At 35.2% G+C, this 24859-nt stretch overlaps 2 protein-coding genes across 7 annotated transcripts in view; one reads left to right on the top strand and one right to left on the bottom strand.

Moving 5' to 3' along the window:
* unc5a (unc-5 netrin receptor A) overlaps nt 1-16010 on the top strand; it is a 236850-nt gene extending 220840 nt beyond the window's left edge. For all 4 annotated transcript variants that reach the window (XM_051127773.1, XM_051127772.1, XM_051127771.1 and 1 more), the window contains 4 exons: nt 3229-3378; nt 7679-7843; nt 9600-9778; nt 12428-16010. In XM_051127773.1, the coding sequence (XP_050983730.1) occupies nt 3229-3378; nt 7679-7843; nt 9600-9778; nt 12428-12593 (660 nt within the window). In that variant the 3' untranslated portion in view covers nt 12594-16010. The remainder of the gene's footprint in view (nt 1-3228; nt 3379-7678; nt 7844-9599; nt 9779-12427) is intronic.
* Nucleotides 16011-18452: 2442 nt separating this feature from the next.
* pdlim7 (PDZ and LIM domain 7) overlaps nt 18453-24859 on the bottom strand; it is a 56612-nt gene continuing 50205 nt past the window's right edge. For all 3 annotated transcript variants that reach the window (XM_051127782.1, XM_051127780.1, XM_051127781.1), the window contains exons 10-11: nt 22867-22982; nt 18453-20341 (exon numbers count right to left, since the gene is read on the bottom strand). In XM_051127782.1, the coding sequence (XP_050983739.1) occupies nt 20255-20341; nt 22867-22982 (203 nt within the window). In that variant the 3' untranslated portion in view covers nt 18453-20254. The remainder of the gene's footprint in view (nt 20342-22866; nt 22983-24859) is intronic.

The following is a 24859-nucleotide window of genomic DNA, read 5'->3' as shown; positions in this document are numbered from 1 at the left end:
TAAACAGGGCCAATATTCGCTCAGCCTGAGACATATGTTGAAAGCAAACACACAAATGGCAAGCTCAGTTCTTGGCTGAGATGCAGCAGTGGCGGGCCAAGACTGACATGTTTCTGCTCATCATTTCGAGCTGGCCTTGTTAATATACGTAGTACTGGCTGGACTGTGTCTGCATTGGTATGCATGCTCTTAGTTATTCATAATGGGATAATTGGCATGCTCTTCTGTGTTTCCCATTACTAGGCAGCTAGATGTGCTGATAGGTCAGAATCAGGATCAAAGTCCGTAAGCAGCAATTTGCAATGCTAATTTCCACCCATAGAGTGATTGTATTTAAGAGAAGAACGTAAAACGAGATGCTTGTAGTCTAAATAAAGTGTCTTTTGTCGTGAAGGAGAGATTGGAGTGCGTTTAGCCGTTGACTGACATACGACCTAATGGCATAGATAAACCTTGACCTCTAACCTATTCAGTTTTTCTCTTAAGATTCACCTCAACGGCTGAACTAAAGAACTGTGAAAGACGTCAATGTCTCTATCTTTGCTTTGCTAATAGAGAAAGACCGTAGCTTGACTTTCCGACTCCGATAGTGAAAATGTTTGAAACTACTTTCATTATCTCCCATGAAACCACTTGTGTTCTTTAAAAAGATAAAAGCGTGTTTTATGCCAGAGACCAGAGACACAGCTCATGTCTAGAATTTTTAGTTTTACGTTATATTAAGATACTTCGTTGTGGCATAGTTCTAAGGTGGATGTAATGCATTGTGACAAGCTCAACAAAAGTCAAATTTGAGTAAAATTTGATTATAATTATAGATAGATAGATAGATAGATAGATAGACAGATAGACAGATAAAATCAGTTGTGCTTGTTAACATTAGTTGAAGCAGTGTGAATTACCATGAACTAAACAATGAGTGACTATTTTCATTAACAAAGTTTTAAAAAGATGAATAAATACTGTAATAAATTTATTGTCCATTGTTTCTTCATGTTAATTCATTCACTAACATTAAATAATGGAACCCCATTGTAAAGTGTTACCATTTTATTTTATTTTATTGTATTTTATAGTTTTTAAGTTTTCTCAAAGGCAGTTGCCTTAAATTAGAAGTTGTCTCGTTTTAAGAAGTTAATGCGGTTCATTGTTTGTTTATGTTAGTAAATACATTCACTAAAATTAAATAATGGAACCTCATTGTAAAGTGCTAGCATTTTATTTTATTTTATTTTATTTTATTTTATTTTATTTTATTTTATTTTATTTTATTTTATTTTATAGTTTTTAAGTTTCCTCGAAGAAAGTTGCCTTAAATTAGAAACTGTCTCCTTTTAAGAAACATTAGTTAATGCAGTGTGTATTACCATGAATCAACAATGAGTGACTATTTTCATTAACTAAGTTTTAAAAAGATTAATAAATACTGTAATAAATTTATTGTTCATTGTTTGTTCATGTTAGTAAATACATTAACATTAAATAATGAACCTCATTTTAAAGTGTTACCATTTTATTTTATTTATTTATTTATTAATTTATTTATTTTTTATAAGTTTCCTTGAAGGAAGTTGCCTTAAATTAGAAATTGTCTCCTTTTAAGAAACATCAGTTAATGCATTGTGAATTAACATGAACTAACAATGAGTGACTATTTTCATTAAGAGTCATGAGTGACTCTTTTTAAGTTTTAAAAAGATTAATAAATACTGTAATAAATTTATTGTTCATTCTTTGTTAGTTAATACATTAACTAACATTAAATAACAGAACCTCATTGTAAATTGTTTCCATTTTATTTTATTTTATTTTATTTAATTTTATTATTTTATTTTAAATAACGGAACCTTATTATAAATTGTTACCATTTTATTTATTTATTTTATTTTATTTTATTTTATTTTATTTTATTTTATTTTATTTTATTTTATTTTATTTTATTTTAAAAGTTTCCTCAAAGGCAGTTCCCTTAAATCTGTCTCCTTTTAAGAAACATTTGTTAATGCAGTGTGAATTAACATGAACTAGCAATGAGTGACTATTTTCATTAACTAAGTTTTAAAAAGATGAATAAATACTGTAATAAATGTATTATTCATTGTTTGTTCATAATGGAATAATGGAACCTCACTGTAAAGTGTTTATTTTATTTTATTTTATTTTATTTTATTTTATTTTATTTTATTTTATTTTATTTTATTTTATTTTTAAGTTTCCTCAAAGGCGGTTACATAAATTTAGAAATTGTCTCCTTTTAAGAAACAGAGAGTGGGAGGCTCACTTGTTTTTGAAACTGTAGTTAAGCAGATAACGGTACTTGTACAGCAGGTATTGCAAATGAATAATTAACAAGTTCTATACGGTTTTAATTGAAACTGGGCCTGCCGATACTTGGTAAAGAGTGCAGAAAATTGAATCGTCCATGTGCAGATAAAAATCACTGAGATTCTCCATCTTAATTAGAGGCGCTCTCAAACACAATTCATGTGCATCCACATTCGCACAGAAAAGAATCAAACATATGGTAATTACCACACCCCCCGTCTCTCTCCTCCATTTGTTGTCTGTTCGTTCAAGTAGCTTTCTTTTATACACACCGCAGCTCGCTTTTCAGGAACGCTTCACCTGTTTCGTTTTCCTTTAGTCCTTACCTTTGTGCTGTTGTTTTGTTAGCAAGTTTGAATGTTATGAAAGATTGCCGTCCTGATTGGGAAGGTCTGCCAGTCCTCTAACCTCGGCGTCCAATTCATCATGTTGTTTGAGCTGCAGTTCCTCTGTGCGAGGCGAGGTCTTTGATGGGAGTCTTTTGGCTTTCAGAGACCTCTGCTCTGTGCACTCCTTTCGCATGAGAGATGTGCCCTGAAAAAGAATTGATAGATCAGCCAGGATGTGCGTGGATATTATTACCTAATTCCAGATGGCCGTTCTGATGGCAACAAATGGCCTTGCCGTACCAACCCCACTGAGACGAAAACATTAGACGTTCGAGTACAAATTTCTCCTGGCACAGCCGCAGAAATGAAATTAAGCGGATCTTTGATGCACGAACAATGAGCGTTTGACGAATAGCTCAGCTCGAACCTTCATTACCGCAGCACCCTTGGATTTGGAGTGCGTTCGCCAGAGTTGCCGTGACCTTGGCGTGACATTAAAGGAGCGTAGGGGAAACGGAACCGGGTTACGAGGGCCGCGGCCTGACCGACTGTGCTGTGCCGTGTTTCTCCACAGGAGGTGATGCAGATGGAAAGACAGCTGGGAGGTCGACTGATTGACGAGCCTCACGTCCTGCTCTTCAAAGACAGCTACCACAACCTGCGCCTCTCGATTCACGACATGCCCCAGGCACACTGGAGGAGCAAGCTACTCGCCGGCTATCAGGTGGGTTTCTATAAAACACCTTCTCTTTCTTGCAGCACTTCTTGTATTATTGGGGTTTGTGGGTACGGTGGGCACCTCTATTGCTATCACTTATACTTGGGGTTCGTGGTTTTTCAAAACCCATAACCTCAAATATTGAATGCATTAAACATTAAATATAAAAAGATGATAAATACACTCTCAGAAAGGAGGTACAAATGATGTCACTGGGGTGTTACTCTTTTAAAATGTACACACTTACAAAAAGTACGTATTAAGAGGCTTTTCACACTTGAAATAGTTAATAATGGAATAGGCACCTAGCAGAACTACAAAAATAAATCACATTTTTAGACAACTTTTCTTGTGTTATGCCTTCCCTAACTTAAACATCACAAACACAGCTCTTAAGAGTTTATAAAAGTGAAGGCATGTCTTATGTATAAATCAGGGGCGTTAGGTGTTGGATAAGAAAGAAATCATAGTAGCAAAGTAAAACAATGGCAATATTACAAAAATATAACATTAAAAAGTGTATAAATCACTCGTTTTTCTACATAAGCCTTGTCGAACAATGACACTCTCTTGCCTCCCCTGAGCCAACTGAGTTTTAACAGACAACAGAAGCATGCTGTGGGTTTGCTGGGGGGGGGGTAATTGAGAATAAATGGGGGAAAGTCACATGAGATATGGTTGGATATGACTGGTTATGAATGGCTGTGATTGGTCCATGCGATAAATCCTGCCCCTTGTGTTTGAGGGCATTCCCGAATCAGTCTGAATAAACAAAATAAAAAAGCATGAAAACATAATCTATGAGAGTTTTTAGTGAGTAATCAGCTTGGTGAAATTTAAAATAAATTTTTATGTCTGGGACCAATTCTGCCATGCAAAGGCAAAAAATGAGTTATTGATATTTTTGGACATCCTTTATCATGTGTACAAGTATCTTGAGTCACTTCTTTTTTTTTTTTTTCGTCTATACTGTAACTTCGAAAACCCCTGGAGAAACCAAGGCAGAACACCGTATAACACCAGTTACCGCTCTTTCACTTTGTTTGTAAGTCAGTATGAAGTTATGGTGCCGACGGTGCTGAGTTATGCCTTAAAACGGTACACAGAGGAAGTTACTGCTTTTTGCCTGACTTCTCACTTTTTCCAGACACTGCAAAGGCAGAGTACAGTAACTTCGAAATAGGGATAAAAATCAAGTTTGCGCTCACAATTTTTTTTAATGTAGATAATTTTCATTACTAAAACATCTAATTGCCAAATTTCCAGTGTCCTACCAATAACTAATTTGGCTGAAAAAAAACCAAAAAAAACATTAAAGTCATTTTTTTTTAGTTTCAAAAGACAAGGTCTTTTGCCTTTGTAGGGCAGAATATTTACCAAGCTTTGAAGACTGATGGTTAAAAAATTGTTAAAAGATATCTATTTGGGATGTAACAATATCAAAATCTCACGATACAATAATACCACAATATGAAGTCTACGATACAATATTTACTGCGATTTTTTTTTTTTAAAAAGACAAATGAAGAATTAGAAAAAAATATATATATATATATTTTGCACATTTTAAAGTTAAATTTTTCTATCTAATGCACTTCAAAATTAAGAGCTCCAACCCATGTTCTTAGCTTGTACCTGAACTTTAAAGGGGACTCAACCCTTTTTTTATTTGTGATATACTGTCTCTGTCTAAATTACATTCACACTGGTGTTTTAGGAAGGCAAAAAACGAAATTAGAATATAATAATAAAAACAATGACAGTAATAGCCATATATTGTAAAACAACTGCACTGTAAAATAAATGAAAATAAATATTTGACAGGTATATTATTTTTGCTTTACACTACAGTAGTGAGATTACAATGCTTCTTTCCTAATTTCTACACTCGAAAGAGATATTTTAAATTTGGACTGCAGTACACATTTAAACTGCTAGCTGTCAGTAATTCATACTGCACTTTTAAGCTTTTATTTTGATGGAAACGTCATTAGAGCTTTTATTTTGAAGGAAAACTCCAGCTGCAGTGAAAATAGGTTTAAAAAAATGCATCTCACTACAAATCTAGTGAAATTCTGTAATCATCTGCCATGAAAATAAAGCAGAACTGGTGGCCGTTGCGTTCCAAAACACACGTTAAACTCGTGCAATAAACAAGTTCACTGCATTCATTCACTGTGAACGGAGCTGTTCTGAGGCGTGGAAAACACCAGATCATGAGTTGATTGCTTGAACAAAGTGCACTTGAAGGGATTAAGCCATATTGTGCTTTCGGTTTTAGTTCATTTGACAGATACTATGGCAAAGCATAATGGCCCAAAACACAACTTTAAAGACCTTTTATGTTAAAATAATATGTTTGAATATATTTCTGTAGTTTCATATTGTCATGTGACCACAATAATATCGAGACAGCTTTGCTATCGCAAAATAGCGATATTAATAATATCGTTACATCCCTAATATGTATTTAGTTCACAAATAAAATGCATTGTTTAATTTGTTACTGCATTGAGTTATTTTGGAATCAATGTAAAATACTTAAAAACACACACTTGATGAGATTCATACATGACTTTAATAGAATATTGATTACAAAAAAAAAAACTTTGAGGACTTTGCCTCCTCATTTCAGAACACCACCGCATACCACTGTTTGGCATTGTGACAAGAAGTCAAGGGTAAAGTAGCTGCTAAAAGTTTTCCCTCTGTTTAAAATTCTTTGCTTCTATAACGTACTGCAAATGTTATGTTTGTCTTTTAGATCTTGTTGTCAAAGTCTTTTCGAAGCGTAATTGAACGAGTTAGAGCTCCCCAAGTTATTTTTTTCTTGGGAAGTGCTGTGTTTTGAGCTTTCTAACAGGGTGTGTGATCTGGTATGTCCTCCGGATTGCTGTAATTGGAAATTTCTTTGGTTTCGCCTCATTAGAGTATTTCTGAACATGTGGGGATGCTAAAGAAGCCCATTATAGAGTGAATTGGCGAGCAGGGACCCTAGAACGTCTGCTCTTAATAACATGCACGGCCTTGGCTACGAGTTAACGGCTTCTTGGGTAAAGAAGGATTGAGAGCGCTGCAGTTTTCTCATACGTCTTCCTCACCCGCTCTGCCCATCTCAGGACTCTTTCCCACTGGAGGAGATTAAATATAGACCAATATGTAAATGTTCAAGGCTGCAACACCTGATTTTTCTCGTACTTCCCTTCCTGGATCATGTATGCTGGGCCTCAGAGGAACGTCTCTGGATTCTGGAGGAATCTTGGCGTAAAAAGCTCCTCCGAGGATTTGGAGATGCCAGCTCACAGTGTTACAGCACAAATGTGCATAGAGGAAACATTTTCTCACCTGAACGTCCCCTATTTTTTAGATAAGTATGTTGCTTGGCTTGGTTTTCCTGCAGACCTTTCAGTTTGTGTAACAGCTCCCCCATTGGAGTAAAGTGAGGTACTGCATATTCACCAACAATGCTGCCTTTTATTGATTTGCTGTTTGATTGGTTCATGATTGATGTGTGCTCTTAAATAGCATGCGCTTATCTTTGTTTTTTTGTGTCGCTCTTCACAATTAATTAGGCGGTATGAGACGAGAGCATGTTATAAAGCTAAATAATTAGTCTAATCAGGCTGTCAGACTGAACGTGTTGTATTTGACAGAATAAATGTATTGTTTTAATACATGTCCTTATTTTATTTGACTGTGGATATGCAAGCATATCTGCTCTATCTACTGAATTGTGCTCGTTCATAAATGAAATCCAAATCCCCGGTTGTGAACAATTAGCTTTTAAGGACGTTCTACTCTTGTCGGAGACAAAGAAACTATTTTGCTGCTGCGTTTGAAAACGTTGCCAACAATAGATTTAAAAGAGCTTTCATAGACTCGCACCGGCAGCCACAGCATCATAAATCATCAGGTGTTGGACTTTTTCTTTGTCTGTGTCTCTTACTGACCGTCAAATTCAGCTGGATCTATTGTTTGCAAGTGGAGAACTTCTAATGAAAAGGAAGCCGTGTATTATCTACCAAGTGACAGAATTGTTCTCTCAAGTTTATTTATGCCAGATGCAAAGTTTGCCAAAGGTTGCCAAAATGAGGAAACTTTTGCATAATTCATGTGTTGAAAAAATTGAACTCCATTCTCCTACGGCACTGAAACGCATCAGTGCGTATTATTCGTTTTAATTTATTGCTGATTTATTTGACTTATGCTTTTGAAACAAGCAGTTCTGACAAGGCTGAGAGTAGATTTCAGAACTGATTTGTTACGAACAATAACAATTCAGTGTGACATGTCTTTGGTCCTTTAGGAGATCCCATTCTATCACATCTGGAGCGGCTCTCAGCGGACCCTGCACTGCACCTTCACACTGGAGAGACAGAGCCTGAGCACCTGTGATCTCACCTGCACGCTGTGTGTGTGGCAGGTAGAAGGAGAAGGACAAAGCTTCGCCCTGGACTTCAACATTTCAAAGGTAACTGAGACCACCTGCAGAGATTGTAGTGTTAAAGCTGTTTTGCGAGATGTACTTTGGGTTTGAATTTGGTTTACAAAGGGAATTGGAATTGAATTTGGAATTTAAATAAATTGATGTTGTGTTGTGTGCACACCTTATATTCTTTTTTGACATTCTACAAAACCTAGCTCAGTTGATTTGGGTAGAAGTATATATTATGTTAATTTTGTATTATAATTATAATTTGGAATTTTAATTTGAGCTCAGTGTGAATTGAAATGTAGTCTACATATGCATATTTGAAATATTTCTTAAAATCTTTGGAATATTCTCAGATTCTATTTAACTATTTTGCAAACTGATTCTCCTGCAAACAGTTATATTTTGAATTTGGTTTATAATGAAAATTGGAATTGAATTTGGAATTTAAATGTCATTTTAATTTAAATTCATTGGTACAGAATTCTGCGCACACCAAAGTTTCTTTTATATATATATATATATATATATATAACATTTAAATAAATAGACTTGGTACTAAGGTCTGCATGTGCAGTTTACACAGTTGTAGTTAGAATTTGAAATTTGAATGGAACTGAATGTGAATTGAATTAAAATATAGTCTACACATGCCTATTTTAAATATTTCTCAAAAACCTTTTGAATGTCAGATTTTATTTCCTTATATTTATTTGAAACTGATTCTCTTTCAAACAATTAGATGGTTTATAATAAGAATTGGAATTGAATTTGCAATCTAAATTATGTTGGATTTTAAGTTAGTTGACACAGCATTCCGAACACACCTAAGTTTTTTTTCTTTTTTTCATTCTCCAATGTCTAACTCAGAAAATTTGAATTTAATACATTTATTTTAATTAAAATATAGGACATTTAAATACATTTAATAGACTTGGTACTGTGGTCTGCACATGCAGTTTAGACTGTTTTTGAATCATAGTCAGAATTTGGAATTTATTCTGAACTGAATGTGAGTGGAATTGAAATGTAGTCTACACGTGCATATTTTAAATATTTCTCCCAAAAAAAAAAAAAGAAACTTTTGCAAATCAGATTACATTTAACTATTTTCCAAACCAATTCTCCTGCAAACAATTAGATTTTGAATTTGGTTAATAATGAGAATTGGAATTGAATTTGGAATTTAAATTTAAACTAGTTGACACTGTATTCTGCACACTCTTTTTTTTTTTTTTTTTTTTCCACTTTCTCTAAAATCTTGCTCTGGAGCATTTAAATAACATTAAATAAATAGAATAAACTTGGTACTGTCATCTGTTTGTGCAGTTTAGACCATTTTTGAGTAGTAGGAATTTGGAATTTTAATGTGAACTGAATGTGAATGGAATTGAAATTTAGTCTACACATGCATATGTTAAATTTTTCCCAAAAACCTTTTGAAAGTCAGATTCACATTTTTTTCCAAACCAGTTCTTCTGTAAACAAATAGATTTTGAATTTGGTTTATAATGAGAATTGGAACTGAATTTGGAATTTAAATTAGTTGACACTGCGTTCTGCGCACACCAAAGTTTCTCTAAAATCTAGCTGAAAAACACTTTAAATAATTTGGAAGTTACAGTGAACCGATTGTGAATTGAACTACTCATCTTTTAACCATTTCTCAAAAACCTTTTGAATTCAGTTCAACTTATTTTCATGCGAACATAAATCTTCTCCATAAATCTTCATTTTTAAACCTCTGTACAGTTGGAATGAGTAACACATGAGGTTGAAATGTTTTTGACTCCAGGACATCAGACCACTGGACTCTGATTTCCTGTTAATGGACAACTGCACCCCTGCCCTGGCTGGTCCGAGCGCATTCCAGATCCCTTACCTCATCCGACAGAAGATCTGCAGCAGTCTGGACACCCCCTGTCCCAATGGAGCAGACTGGAGACTACTGGCCCAGAGACTGAAGCTTGACAGGTAGGGTCTCTCAGTGCTAGAAGTTATTAGGTTGAGAATGGATCCTGTTTAACACAATCGGAGGATTTTTGTCGTGGGTTGTGGAAAGCGTTTTTTGCAGAGTGCCCCGATATCTAGAGCAGATTGTGCGCTTCTGTACTTGCATATTAAATACAGACTTCCACAGGAAATTACAAGGCAGTGATTTAATTACTGTCCCATTGAACTTCCTCCAGGTAATGGAACATAATGGGCAGACTTCATTTGTCCAATAATGTTTACTTGCTCCAATTAATTACAATTTGAAGTGTTGTGGTGTGTGTTCAATTAGCACACTAGCCCAAAACGATCAATTTTCATTTACTTAGTTAAGGAAAAGCACACAGGTGGAAACGTTTGTAATGGTTTTTTACTCAAGACAGTGTCCTCAGAAAATGTTTTAGGACTTGAAAGCAGCACTACTAGTGAATACAACCCCGACTGTAAACCTTTTCTCACTGAGAACAGAGACCATGTAGAAAACAACACTTAAAGCCCCAGGCATTCGAGGTACAGAAAAAGGCCGTTAGATCGAACAACCCACTTCAGCTTCCTTCGGGAGATGCATCTCGCAACATCTAATACGCTGCAAAAAGGGGTTGCTTTGTTCTTATTGATCAGCTTTGATCCGAAAGGTTCAGCCTGGTCAATGGAAAAGGTCACACGCAACCTGGGTTTTACCCTTTTAGAGGACTGAGACCCACAGTAGATAATTCATCAAATGAAAATGCAGGCCTGCTTTGGTTCAGGAGTTAACAAAAGGGTGTAAACAGCACGTGTTCTGAGGAACTGAGCGTTCGTGCATCGGTTTAGTATATTGGAATGGATAATATTGTTTTATATTCCTCCCTGGAACAACTGTGTGCAGCTAATGTGTCTCTCTGGACCAGCATGCATAGATTTTCTACTCGCGCTTTGAATGGAGTGACAGTGAGGGTGATGTATTGGTTTACAATGCAAGATAAGCTTCTTAATGCTTTATTTCATTTCAGGGAGTAATAACTTATGACTCAGCTGCAATCCTGATTTACTTTTTACAATGAATCAAAGCATGCATTGTGAATCAAATTCATTGCATTTCTAATCTAGTTTTTATTGTAGAAAGGTTATTAAAGAAAAACAGAAGGCTAGCTAAGTGAATCTCACTAAAACTGTCTAGATCAGGTTTCAGATTTCAAATTCATGTGTGTGTGTGTGTATGTGTGTGTGTGATTTGTGTGTGAAGACAACAAAGCCTATTATTTATTTATTGGTGTAATTTCTATATTTGATTTACTACACCAACACTATCATGCTTACAGTTTTATTTTACAGTTTAAATTATTGTATCATTAGACCTAGACAAGACAAGCGTTTGAGGTTAAAAAGATATAACCGATTGTTTCGCAAGATAAGATTCTTATTCATCGGCTAGGATCATTTACAAACTCAGAGGCACCATAGAAGTCCATTATATCGAGAGAAATCATGAAATGTTTTCCTTAAAAAACAATTTATTTACGACTGAAGAAAGAAAGACATGAACATCTGAGTACATTATCTGTAAATTTTTGTTCTGGAAGTGAACTAATCCTTTACCTAAATTTTTTTTTTTTCCAAAATCATTGTGTAATCTCAATCTAATTTTGATGTACGGTCGAATTCTGATGTTAATAAATCTAATATTAAAGGATTAGTTTACTTCCAGAACCAGAATTTCCTGATAATTTACTCATCCTCATGTCATCCAAGATGTTTGTTTTTCTTTCTTCAGTTGAAAAGAAATAAAGGTTTTTGAGAAAAACATTCCAGGATATTTCTCCATATAGTGGACTTCAATGGGTACCAATGAGTTGAAGGTCCAAATTACAGTTTCAGTGCAGCTTTAAAGGAACACTCCCCTTTTTTTTGAAAATAGGCTCATTTCCAACTCCCCTAGTGTTAAACAGTTGAGTTTTACCGTTTTCGAATCCATTTAGCCGATCTCTGGGTCTAGCACTTTTAGCATAGCTTAGCATAGATCATTGAATCTGATTAGACCGTTAGCATCTCATTTAAAAATGACAAAAGAGTTTCGATATTTTTCCTATTTGTCCAGTTTAATGACTCTTCTGTAGTTACATCGACTGACGGAAAATGAAAAGTTGCAATTTTCTAGGCGATTTTCTACTAGAGAACTTTGCTGCCATACCATGGGTGCAGCAGGTGCGATTATATTACACAGCGCCTGAAATGGGCAAATTTCTGTCAACATAACCAACGTGACCACCTGCTTGCACAGGGAGACTATTGTTTAATATCATTATTATTTTTTTTAATTAAAAATGACCAATCGTTTTGCTAGATAAGACCCTTATTCAATGGCTGGGATTGTGTAGAGCCTTTTGAAGCTGCATTGAAACTGCAATTTGGACCTTCAAGCCGTTGATCCCCATTGAAGTCCACTATATGGAGAAAAATCCTGGAATATTTTCCTCAAAAATCTATTTTTTTTTTTTTTTTCAAATGAAGAAAGACATGAAAATCTTTGATGACTTGGTAGTAATTAAATTATCAAGGACATTTTCATTCTGGAAGTGAACTAATCCTTTAACTCCAACGTCCAGACTACAGTAGGACTGACAGTTTCCTTTCCTCTGCTTTCCTCCCCAGGCACATGAGTTTCTTTGCATCCAAAGCGAGCCCCACATCAGTGATTCTGGACTTATGGGAGGCCCAGCACTTCCACAGCGGTAATCTCAATCAGCTCGCCGCTGTGATGGCTGAGATTGGCAAGCAGGAGGCCATGATATTCCTGGTGTCAGACGGGGAGTGCTGACACATTAAAACTGGAGCACGGCGGCCGTCTCTGAGTGATGGGGTGGGGGAAGGACACGACCCTCTGCCCGCCCCACCATAGATGAGAAACAAATCAAAGAACAGGGTTTACCCAACTATATGAGGCCACTTCCCCAGTGAATAGGGAATAAAGAAAAATAAATAAATAAAAAAACAAAAAAAACAAGACCAGGCTCAGGAGGAACCTGGCAGGGCTTTTAGATGTACTGTGACTGAGACAAATGCCCCTTTTCTCAGAACAAAAATCCATTTGTTTTGAAAATAATGGTGTATAGAAAATTCCAGATTCTGTGATTCTGGTCCTGCCCTCAATCACTGACCAATATGTACTTTCTAACCGCATTTGTGTTAGGCGCATTGATATATTAATATCAGACTGGAAACTAAAACGAATCAGTTTGAAAAATATCAAGCGGAAAATGTACGCCATGTAGGTAAGGTGAAGATTTTGCGAACTAATTCAGATTTGTGACATGCATTTTGTAAATGTGTACCATTTAGCAATATGCAAACACACATATCGATGACAATTTCCTTTGGCCGACACGTTTCTTACCTCACGAAGCATTTAAAATTTTAGAGCGTTTGCTAAATTTCAGGTCGAAAACGTTAAGGAAGTAAAGCGCATTTTTTGGGAGCCATCACTTGTTCCTCTGCCCCTGTGCACTTAACGTGTGTGTTCGAACTCATGAAGCCATAAAGTCCAAAATTCACCTCAGTGCAACAATAGATGTTCTGATCCGGGTGGATAATCTGTAAAGAAGCACAGGATTCTGTGGATGTTTAGCTGCTGAAGGATGGGTGATCAGGGACCTCAAACGATTTGCTAGCTGTTTTGAAGAACATTACGTTTGTTGTTGCTTTCAACAGACTTTTGAGAATAGAGATCAGATGTTCTGCAAAGCATTTTTCCACAGCCCTCTTATGGCAATGAAACCCTTTCAAGGCAAGAATTCTCATTTGAATTTCATTTTGATGGAGTCCATAGAATTAGAAAGGAGAGAGGAAGGCACCCTAAAGTTACCCATTGGAAAGGTTTTCGTCTTTTATAAACCGAAAATGCAATACTACCAAATGTTTCATTGCTATTCTCCTTCATATTTAATGAGCCTATGTTTCTCTGAAAGCCATTTTGGCTTGAGGGCAATTTCTTATTCGCAGGAGAGAGAATATTTTCATCACCCCCCAAAAAGCAAATGTTCCATCTAAGAAAACTTCATCGACACTCAGCAGCTGTCGTATTTTTCTAAATTCCTCCATCGCACGAGTGGTTTGTTTCTGCATAACTGTCACACCCTGTAGAACGGCGACACGCGTTTGGCGCCATGAATGTGCATTACACAGTTTGAAGATTGTCAGATTTTTCCGTGTGTGTTTGAATGTGAGAGTATTTCATTCCAAATGAAGGATGATTTGTGAAAAACTGTGGATCACAAATTGGCCGCTTTCATCTTAGCCAGTAATGACGGTCACGTCTGGAGATGATTGGAGGAGTCCTGCACGTTCTCTCCGCAGCAAGTGGAAATACACAGGCCTGTTTCACTCAGCTAACGGAGAACTCAAGTTAAAGGCCAAATTGTGCACACAATGTTTTTTTCATGCTTTTTGTATCATACGTTTCCTTAAGGTTTCACTTTCTGTTAAACAGTTAACCATTCAGCTATTTTCTTTGTCATGTCTTGTAGATAAGTACTTTTCATGACGCATCTCTGCGCAACCAAAGTGTATGAGCCATCTGGAAGCATTTCTTTCATATCTATGCCAGTTGTGGTTTAATTTTTGATTTTATAATTCTTCTTTTTTTAGAATGCATTTGGAATTCCTAAATTTAAAGGAGAAGTTTACCCAAAAATGAAAATTCTGTCATTAAGTATTCACCCTCATGTCTTTTCAAACCTGTAAGAGCTTTATTCATCTTCAGAACACAAATTAAGATTTTTTTTTAATCAAATCCGAGAGCTTTCTGACCCTGCATAGACAGCAACACAACTGACACATTAACATTGTTCAAATACATTCAACTGTAATATTCAACTCTAATAACAAAATTTAAAAAAAAATCAACAATTGCTTATTTACCGTCAGTCTTCGTTCACGAGAGTACCACGATTGCTATCTATTGAGGGTCAGAAAGGGTCAGAAAGGAGTCAGAAAGCTCTTGGATTTCATCAGAAATATCTTAATTTGTGTTCTGAAGATGAACGAAGGTCTTACGGGTTTGAAACTACATAAAGGTGAGTAATTAATGACAGAATTTTCGGGTGAACTATCCCTTTACCATGCATCTATTTTTCTTTTAAGATCTCATTGTGCAAAGTTGTTCATTTTGAGCATTTCACTGGTAAAACGATTTAAATATTTAATACAGCACTTTGTAAAGTAATTGTAAATGATATTTTAATAACAAGCCAAAAAAAACAAGACAACTGACGTAACATTTGTCGAAGTATAACCTGTGAAGTGTTTGCCTACTGTTCATTGGTTATATAGCACTGAGTTCATTCTTTCTGCAGTGTTTGCGGTTTAGACTGTTTTCGCCATAAGTTTGTACACCGTCGTTTTGTTTCGTCCTGAGGCTGTTGGTTTATGGTTAATCGATCGTCAGCGCTACGAAAAATGATGCACCAGTAAATTATACTTCTGTCAGAGTTATTTAGACGAGGGTTTGGTGCAGAATTGTCAAATTCCTAACACTCAGGTTTACAAACAGTTTGGTTGAAACAGACACGTTGCGCATATCTAAACATTACTGAGTGCGTAGCAAAATGAATTTCTCATCGCTGTTGTTACTTCTCACTGACACAGAAATCATTCCAACAGCCTGCTCACAAAGCAAAGTCAGCTTCTAACACCGAATAAAGCAGATGCCATGATATTCACTGAAAGAACCACCGATCTTTCTTCATGACTGTACATTTCGTCAGCCTCATTCATAGCTGTTCTGTGTAAATGAATGTGTGAGTGTGCTATTTCTTTCCACTGACTTTCTTTTTGAACTGAAAACCGTAGAATTGTGTACCTGTGAATGTTCAATTCGATTTCTTAATTCAATGTTCCTTGCCTTTCTGCAAGTCAAAATGCTGTATTTATTACATGCCACAGCGCTTATGCAATTGTACAATTCTTTTCTATTATTATTATTATTCTTTTTTTCGTTTTCTTTTTTGGTAAAGTTACATTTCATTTTTCTCGTCAATGTAAATTGTCGTCGATGATTTTGTGGTAATAGGAAGCCCTCTTCTGCGGAAGGTTTTCTGTACTTTTTGGACAATGATATGGATTTGTGGGTAGAATTTTGGAAATTCGTTTCTAAGTGCTTTCAAGTATTTACTTGGCCTTATGTATATATCTCTCTATGAAATTTCAGAAAAGGTATGTATAGTAATTGAACCTAAAATGGATGTAAATAAATTATATATTGTTAAAAGAGAGTTGAGTGATTTGTGCCGCACCATCTACTTCTATATTTTATCAGTTACTTCGGGAGTAACTATGGTTATTTTGGTAATGGAGTTGATTATTCTGGCGATTAAAGAGAGTAATCTGATCATTAGAATTAATTTTGTGGTAATAAAAAGGACTAAGCAAACAATAGCCTTTAAAATGGCTTCAAATATATAATAGCAATGAGGCAATAATAATTAGTTCAAACTGTTAAAATACATAATGTATTATAAATAGAACTAATGTAACAGAACGGCCTGTCGATTGTTTTTACACTTTACATCGCAATCTAATTCTTGTTTAATATTGACTAAAGAATATTTAATTCAAATGTCCACTTAATCTTTATTATCTGGCCATTTCCTAATGTTTACAGTATAATTTTATTCTGGAGAGTGAGGCTAACCTTACGAAAGTTAAATATGGATTTACTACAAATAAAACCCAAAAACCATGGTTACAATGTTAAACCATGGTAACCACAAATTAACCATGGTCTTGCTACACTAACCATACAGTTTAACCATGGCATTTGTAGAAAAACTATGGTTATACAAATGGTAATCAATGCCCTAAAAACATGGTTACTACTCTTTTACTATAATAAAACCATGATTAATTTTCGTGAGGCTAATATGGTTTTCTTGTACTTAACCCGCAGGTATTTCTTACTTATAATGTGACCATACAGTATTTTTCGGTTAAATAAATGTTCTAATCTTTAGTTCAGTAATATTCATTTATCATTCATCCAATCATCCAATGATTATGGTCCATTACTGATTATATATTATTAGTAATATATATATATATATATATATATATATATATATATATATATATATATATATATATATATATATATAATATTTCTATTACTTATATTAAAATTTTTGTAGTATTTAAGGTTAAATAGAGAAAAGGGTTTTAAATTCCAATGCAAAGACGCATATTAGAATCATTTTGTGGTCGGAAAAAAAAAAACATTTTCATTTGCAATGCAATGGTTTACCCACTAGTACCTGTATGGCTCTTTACTAAATATACATGTACCTAGAATATTGCAGGTCATACCTGCTTACTTATTTTTAAGTTTTTCATTTGAATAAATATTTAGAAATGATTAAACTATATTTTTAAATGTAAAATTTAATAAGTTAATAAATTACATCCTTTTTTAATGACACTTGTATAAATACACACAATGAATGCAAGCAATTACTAAATTTAAACCAAGTTTAAAATGGTGCATTTATCTGCATTTTTATCCCCTTATATGTACAGTATATACTTATAAACAGACATGGAATTGAGATGCCCCTGCCTCACTCCTAAACAACAACAAATAAAAAAAACTCACTCCAAGCTGAACTTAAAAGTTGGCAACCCTGTATTTATTACATTAAACGGTAGCATTTGTGACAATAGCATTCGCAATTCACATTCACAATAGCACTATGCTTTATTAAATGGGTTTAATATATCATGCAGCTGTGGGATAAAAGGTAAAGAGGGTTTGCACTTACGTCACGATTTGGTCAGTTAACCGGATGTGCAGCCATTATGGCAATACTCACTCAGATGTAAACAACAGCATGGTTTCAGGATTTTTCTCCATATAATGAGTCCATTATATGGAGAAAAATCCTGAAATGTTTTCCTCAAAAACCATAATTTCTTCACGACTGAAGACAGAAAGACATGAACCTCTTGGATGACAAGGAGGTAAGTAAATTATTTATATCGTTGTTCTGAAAGTGGACTTCTCCTTCAATGTCCTACTGAATATGTTGTTTTGCTAATTTGTGCTGTCTAAACCACACAATATTTTGACAAACTAAAAGTGGTAAAGAAATGTACTAGCAATGATAAGATATTAGCCTAATTATTCACCTACCTGACCGGAAATAAGAACAAACACAAATTTGATCAAGATTCTGATAAATCATGGTTCCGTTTGGTCAACCACAAACGCCTTTTGTTCCTCATTTGTTCCTTAATTTGTTATTACTTTAGGCAGTCTATATTACTCCAAATGTTTTTGTTCCGGTCTGACCGATTAGTACAGCCCAAAACATGATTAAGTGAGCAATTTCAGCAGCAATAATCAGCAAAATATGCAAGTTTGGTTCAATGGCACCATTTATGTTCAGTGCCGCCAATTGATGATGCGTCGTGAAAATACTTCATGATACGTTTCATAGATTCTCGTCCGTGGAATGCGCCACTTCCAGTATTTTCATCACCGGCATATTGCAGTCACGGATTTATTAAAACTCGACTACTCGAATTGAGAAATCTTGACAGCCCTTCTCCAGAGTAATCATGATTTATTCTTTCAAACACATGAAGAAAACCCTGCCATTCATATGATTCAGTAAGTCAGAACACAACATGACTGCAGGTGATTTATTGACTAAATGTCTAGCACAGTTTCATTATAAATGATTTGCATCATCTGACATAGAAATCCTCTGGAAAATATGCACAAGAATACAGCAGTTTATCGTTCCAAATGACACACAATAGTTAAAGGCTGCAAAGCTATAAAAAAAAGGCACTTGATAGTTGATACATAACACATTGTCAATACAAAAAAGTACAAAAATTGAGCAGTTGGCTCAAATATATATAGCTTTCTAAGAGCAGGATATTGGAGTGTTGCATTTCTTCCGATTAGAGTGCAGGAGATTGCGATAAGGAATGATGTTCCGGGCAGCATCTGCTATGTAGTCTCCATTATGTTTGTAAACTCCATAAGACTATGCATACGTCGGTGATATCCACAATTAAGAAAATGCCTTCCCTGCCCTCACCTTTGGTACAGATGCCTTTGCAGAAACCACCAAAACGGCCACAGAGCTTTAAATAACAGCAAGCAAATATGAACAAAGGCTCTAAGTGACTTTGGCCATATAATATTGCAGAATCCATTTGCACCAACGCAGAGCGTTTTTATGGCATCACAGGCCTTTCCTTAATTAGAACTACCTGTCTGATTAGAACAGATGAATGTGGCGTATTTAGTATTGAAGCCATGTAGAGACCATTGCTTGGGTCAGGATGAAACGCATGCAATCAGTGCTAATGTATTTCAGTGTAGCTGCCAGGGGCGTTTTATTCCTCTGTGGTTTGCCATTACCTTAAGTACCCTGGCACAGCAAATCAGGCAGAGCAAAAAAGTAGGCTGCACAGCATCTAGAGGATTGAGGGGCCACTTTAAGATCCTGTCTGAGGAGATCACATGCTCGATGCTTTAACCTACAAAATGGATTGTATGGATCCAAGTACAACCAGATTGCTTCACTCATTACATGGGAAATGCTTTGTCCTTATTTGTGACAAGAGAGGATAGATTTTGGATGATAATATACATCCGAGTGCAGATGAGATAAGCGAATCTCACAAAAAAAGTCACATTTTGAAACAAAAATTAAATCAAGAAAAATATTTTTCAGGTTTTTTTTATATATTGATATGTATATGATTTTATAATATTATATATATAATATTTTAACAAATACTATTATGATGTATTAATACATTACACATTTTTTTATTTATTTTTGCTTTACAGTAATTAGAACGACATATGGAGGGAAAATGTGCTTAGTGGTCATGGAAGTAAAGTCACAGAAAATTCATATTCTCACAAATGGCTTAATTTTCTAAATGCAATACGAACATGACATGTTTTGTGAGATTCACTCATACTGAAACGAACCAATTATATCTAAAAAGCAAACATAAACTGAGCAGTTCTTACATTTCTAAAGCATCATGAATACTGCAGGTGTATTTTCGGAGGTGACGCGGGATGAGGAGGGACAGCTTAAATACTTCATCCGAATACCTTGTTATCCATTACAACATCTGGCGTTGGTGTTTATAACAGTTCACAAGCTGTTTCCAGTTGAATGACTGGCATCGTAACGCAGCAAAACTGAGGGCAGTCTGTCGGCTTACTGTAGCAAGCTATCGAAAATTCAGGTCTGTGCTTTTGCTGAATGACACATACTTAGTAAATGCTGATCGAAGCTGCTATAACAGCCAGTGAAAGCCAGCGGAGCTACTATATCCATCACTCTGTCAGTCAGCCATATGTTACAGGCTTCAAGTAAAGTACTTGGTCTTGTTTGGCATAGCTATAGACCCCCCAGTCTCCGTTCCGGCCCCTCACTGACGAACAGCGGAACCTCACACCGGAGTGAAAGCGTGACTTTTACATAGTGGCTTGTCCTTCTTGGAATAGAATGTTTTCCCCTCCAGATTAATCTGACAGATCTGAGGAGATAAAAAAAAAAGAGGATTACACAGAAGAAATCAAACTCTTGTTCAATCATATACAGTGCACTGCAAAAGTATTCAAACCCCTTCATTTTTCTCACATTTTGTTGAGTTGAAGACTTATGTTACAAATGCTTTAAATTAGTTTCTTTCCACATCAGTCTACACTCTACACAACATGACAAAGCACAAAACAGGTTTGTAACAACTTTGCAAATTTATTAGAAATAGCATTCATATTGCTTGTAGACGTTACTACACTTTGAGTGGAGTTAACCTGTTGCAAATTCATTTGAATGAATCTGATTTGGAAAGGAACACACCTCTCAATAAAAGTTCTAACAGTTGAAAATGCATATCAGAGCAAAAATCAAGCCCTGATGTCAAAGGAAACTGCCTGTAGAGCTCAGAAACAGGATTGCGTCAAGCCACAGATCCGGGGAAGTGTTCAGGAAAAAAAAAAGAATTCTGCTACATTGAAGGTTCACAGAAGCATGTAGCCTCCATTATCCATAATGGAAGAAGTTTGGAACAACAAGGACTCTTCCTAGAGCTGGCCTCCTGGTCAGATTGAGCAATTGATGGAGAAAGGGCTTGGTTATACTGGTGACCAAGAAGCTGATGGTCACTCTAGTTGAGCTCCTTGATCATATATGCAAAAGGACAAACATCACTGCAACACTTCATCAATCTGGGCTTTATGGCAGTGTGGCCAAACTTAATTCTCCTCGGTGAAAACACATAAAAGCCCACTTGGAATTTGCAACAAAGCGTCTAAAGAACTCAGATTGTGAGAAACTAGATTATCTGGTCTGATGGACCTCAATTCCAAGCATCATGTGTGGAGGAAACCAGTCACTGCTCAAGCCCTGGCACAGTAGCATCCCAAAAGCTGGTAGCAGCCTCATGCTGTGGGTTTTTTTTTTTTCAGCGGCAGAAACTGACGGACTCGTCAGGGGAGAGGGAAAGCTCAATGTACCAAGAAATTAAGATAGCTTTAATGAAAACCCAGTCCAGAGCATTCAAAACCTCAGACTGGGCAGAAGGTTCATATTTTAACAGGACAATGACCCTAAGCACACAGCAAGAGTGGCTTATAGACAACTCTGTGAATGTCCTTGAGTGGCTCAGCCACAGCCTGGGCTTAAACACAATCAAACATTTCTGGAGAAACATGAAAATGCTGAAGAATGGCAGATAACTGGCAAATGCAGATGTGCAAAACTTGTCGCATTATAACCAAAAAGACTTGAGGCTGTAAAGGTGCTTTAAGTAATTGAGTTACTATGCAATTAACTTATTTTAGGGTTTTATTTTTAATACATTTGCAAAGTTGTCACAAATCTGTTTTGTGCTTTGTCATTATGGTGTATGGAGTGTAAATTGATGTGGGAAAAAGTCATTTGATGCATTTTAACGCAAGACTGCAACATAACGTGAAAAAAATAAATAAATAAAGGGGTATGAATACTTTTGCAAGGACCTGTACTGCAACAGGGCCATTCTACTTGCTAGAAGCCAATAAAATCTTATATAATCTTAATGTCAGAAAGCTCTCAGATTTTATAAAAAAAAAAAAAACTTAATTTGTGTTTTCAAGATGAACGAAGGTCTTACGGGTTTGAAATGAAAAGAGGGTGAGTAATTAAAGACTGAATTTTAATTTTTGGGAGAACTGAGCAAAAAAAAAAAAAAAAAAAAAAAAAAAAAGACTGTTCCCACAAAAATATGACAGCAAAACTGCTAACTCGCAAGACTTAAGTAATGGCTGCCAAAAACTCAGCTTTGCATCACATTTGCATTACATTTTACATTTATTACAGTTATTTTAAATTGTAACAATATCCATCAACATTACTGTTTTTACTGTATCAAATACATGCAGCCTCAGTGAGCATAAGAGATTTCAAAAAACAAAACAAAACAAAAAAAACTTACCAACACAAACCTTTGAATGATAGCGAATGTATTAATCTGTCATGTGAACATGTTTTATATGGTATATCCACAGTTAATATCAGTGCATGTCAGAAAGAAAGTAATTGCTCTCCGACACAGACTGCCAAGCTATCAAAGAACCACATTTCTGGAGACTTAATCTAATCTTTTTTTATTTCTAAAGATTAAAGAACTTAAATCAGGAGACAGAGGAGTAAAAGCATCACACCGCTTTGCTATTTATTGTGTTCTCGTGTGCCGTTAAGAATGAAAACGAATTGCCTAAATTCCTAAAAAAAAATGAAATAAATGGCAAGATCGTATCCTGCGTATCCGTGAGAGAACATAAAACGGATGTCTTAGTTTATCTGGAATATAAATAAAAAGGAAGAATATTCTAAAAGCTGTGAACCACATTAATAAAGACATTAATAAAATGCATGCAAACATGGCCAATTCATAAATTTCAAAGAGAAATGTCTGGGATCTCAAGGGCCAGGGCACTATTTCTTGAAAGTGTTGTGTGGTGCAGAAAGTTTAAGATAGAGTTTCGGGACAGGTCCCAATGTATCAAAATGACTTACGGCACAGACAAAGCAAGTGTCATGCCAGCTGTAGCCCAGCGCCTCGAGGAAACGGTCTCCCGCATCAATCTTGAAGTCACAGCCGTGGCATTTGGTACCAAACATCTTTTCATAGTCTGCAGAGAAAAACAAACCAAGCAAAGAGGGCCTATTAAGACAGAGTGGAGGAAATGCTTGGTCAGAAACGAAGAGAACGAGACAAGAAAGAAATGTGTTATCGAAAGGAAAAAGAAAAGGGATTACATTTTCTCAGCTGTCACATGCTCAGTGTGTGATAACAGACACCGGTCCAGATTTCTACATGGATTGCCCCATTACGGAAAACTTAAAAGTGGCAGGCTTTACATCCCCGTACGCAAGGTAAGTAGTTTAGAGCACAATCCTTTTAAGGTGCTGAGACTGCAGCTATTTTATCAACACTAGCTCTTTATTTCTAACAGAAACAGCTGCCCACTTGCTGCTGACACAAGACCAAAACTCTTCAAAGCTGTAAAGCACCGGAACTGCAATGCAAGCCTATTTACATAATAAAGACATGCACTCCCTTCAGATAGCTTAATGTCTGTTTATGTAAGATTAGGGGCCCAACAAATGTGACAATGTGATTAACTGCACTACATAAATATAAATTAAACACGCAAGGTGGCTGAATTTGGCAAATTACTACCACTCAGGAAACTAAATGTATAAACAAGCGCAGCTTAACGTGGCAAATTTCACAACTGAATTCAAATCAATTTAAGCCGTGATTCTCGCGTTGGGATGTAGGATCGAATCTGATCCGTAACATTTCCGAGCCCCTTCTCTCAACTGTTTCCTATTCTCAGAATAATTGTTCCTATAATTAAGTTGGTCAGAACAAAAGATCCAAAATAAAAGAACTGCTGTCAGAGTCGTGGCCTAGTGGGTAGTACACAAACTCTGACACTTTGAGCAATGGTGCTCAAATTGGAAAATAGTATTGAACGTAATGTTTCCTGTTCCACTTCCCAGTAATTACCTGTTCGTACTAATCCTTTAAATGACAGTGGCAAAAGAGAATTTAAAATAAGCACTGGCAAAACAGGTTGGAATTCAAAGAATTTCTTGTTATAACTCTTAGTAGTTCCTATAAATAAAAAGTGACAAAATAATAAAATAAGATAAAATAATGTTTGCTAAACAGGTTTGAATCCAATGCTTTCCAATCATCCTTCCAATAATTTCCTGTCATAATTCTGACTAATCCTATAAATAAAAAATGGCAAATAAAATAAAACAAAACAAAATAAAATAAAACAACACATAAAACAAAAACCTTTCACTAGTCCTGTAAATGAAAATGGCCAAATAAAACAAAAGTAATTAAAAAAAAAAAAAAAACTTTTACTAGTCCTATTAACGAAAATGGCAAAAATAAAATAAAAATAAAATACCTTTCATTAGTCCAGTAAATGAAAATAGCAATATAAAACGTAAATAAATAAAAAAATAAACAAATTATATATATATATATATATATATATATATATATATATATATATATATGTATATGTATATGTATATATATATATATGAATGAAATGAAATGAAATCCTTTCACCAGTCCTTTAAATGAAAATGGTAAAATAAAATGTTACTAAAAAAAAAAAAAAAAAAAAAAAAAAAAAAAAAAAAACACAAGTCCTAATAATAAAACGGCAAAGAAAGAATAATAATAACTCCTCCTCAGAGGAATTTCCTGTCATAATTCTCACTAGTCCCATAAATAAATAAACAAATAAATGTGTAAAAAAAAAAAAATGTAGTCTTGTAAATTGAAATGGCAAAATAAAATAAAATAAAAAAGACAAAACAGGTTTGAATCTAATGTTCCAGTGCCTTATTATCATTAAATTACATATTTTATCATTACTATAACAATAAATTGATGGCACAAAAGGTTTGAATGTTCCCCACTCCTCCTACCCCAAAATATTATATTAAATGTTATAGTTCTCACTACTCCTATAAA

This window comes from Labeo rohita, chromosome 14 (genome assembly GCF_022985175.1).
Source record: "Labeo rohita strain BAU-BD-2019 chromosome 14, IGBB_LRoh.1.0, whole genome shotgun sequence".
Taxonomy (NCBI): Eukaryota; Metazoa; Chordata; class Actinopteri; order Cypriniformes; family Cyprinidae; genus Labeo; species Labeo rohita.
Note: the sequence above shows the minus strand (reverse complement) of the source record. Positions and strands in the feature narration are given on the sequence as shown.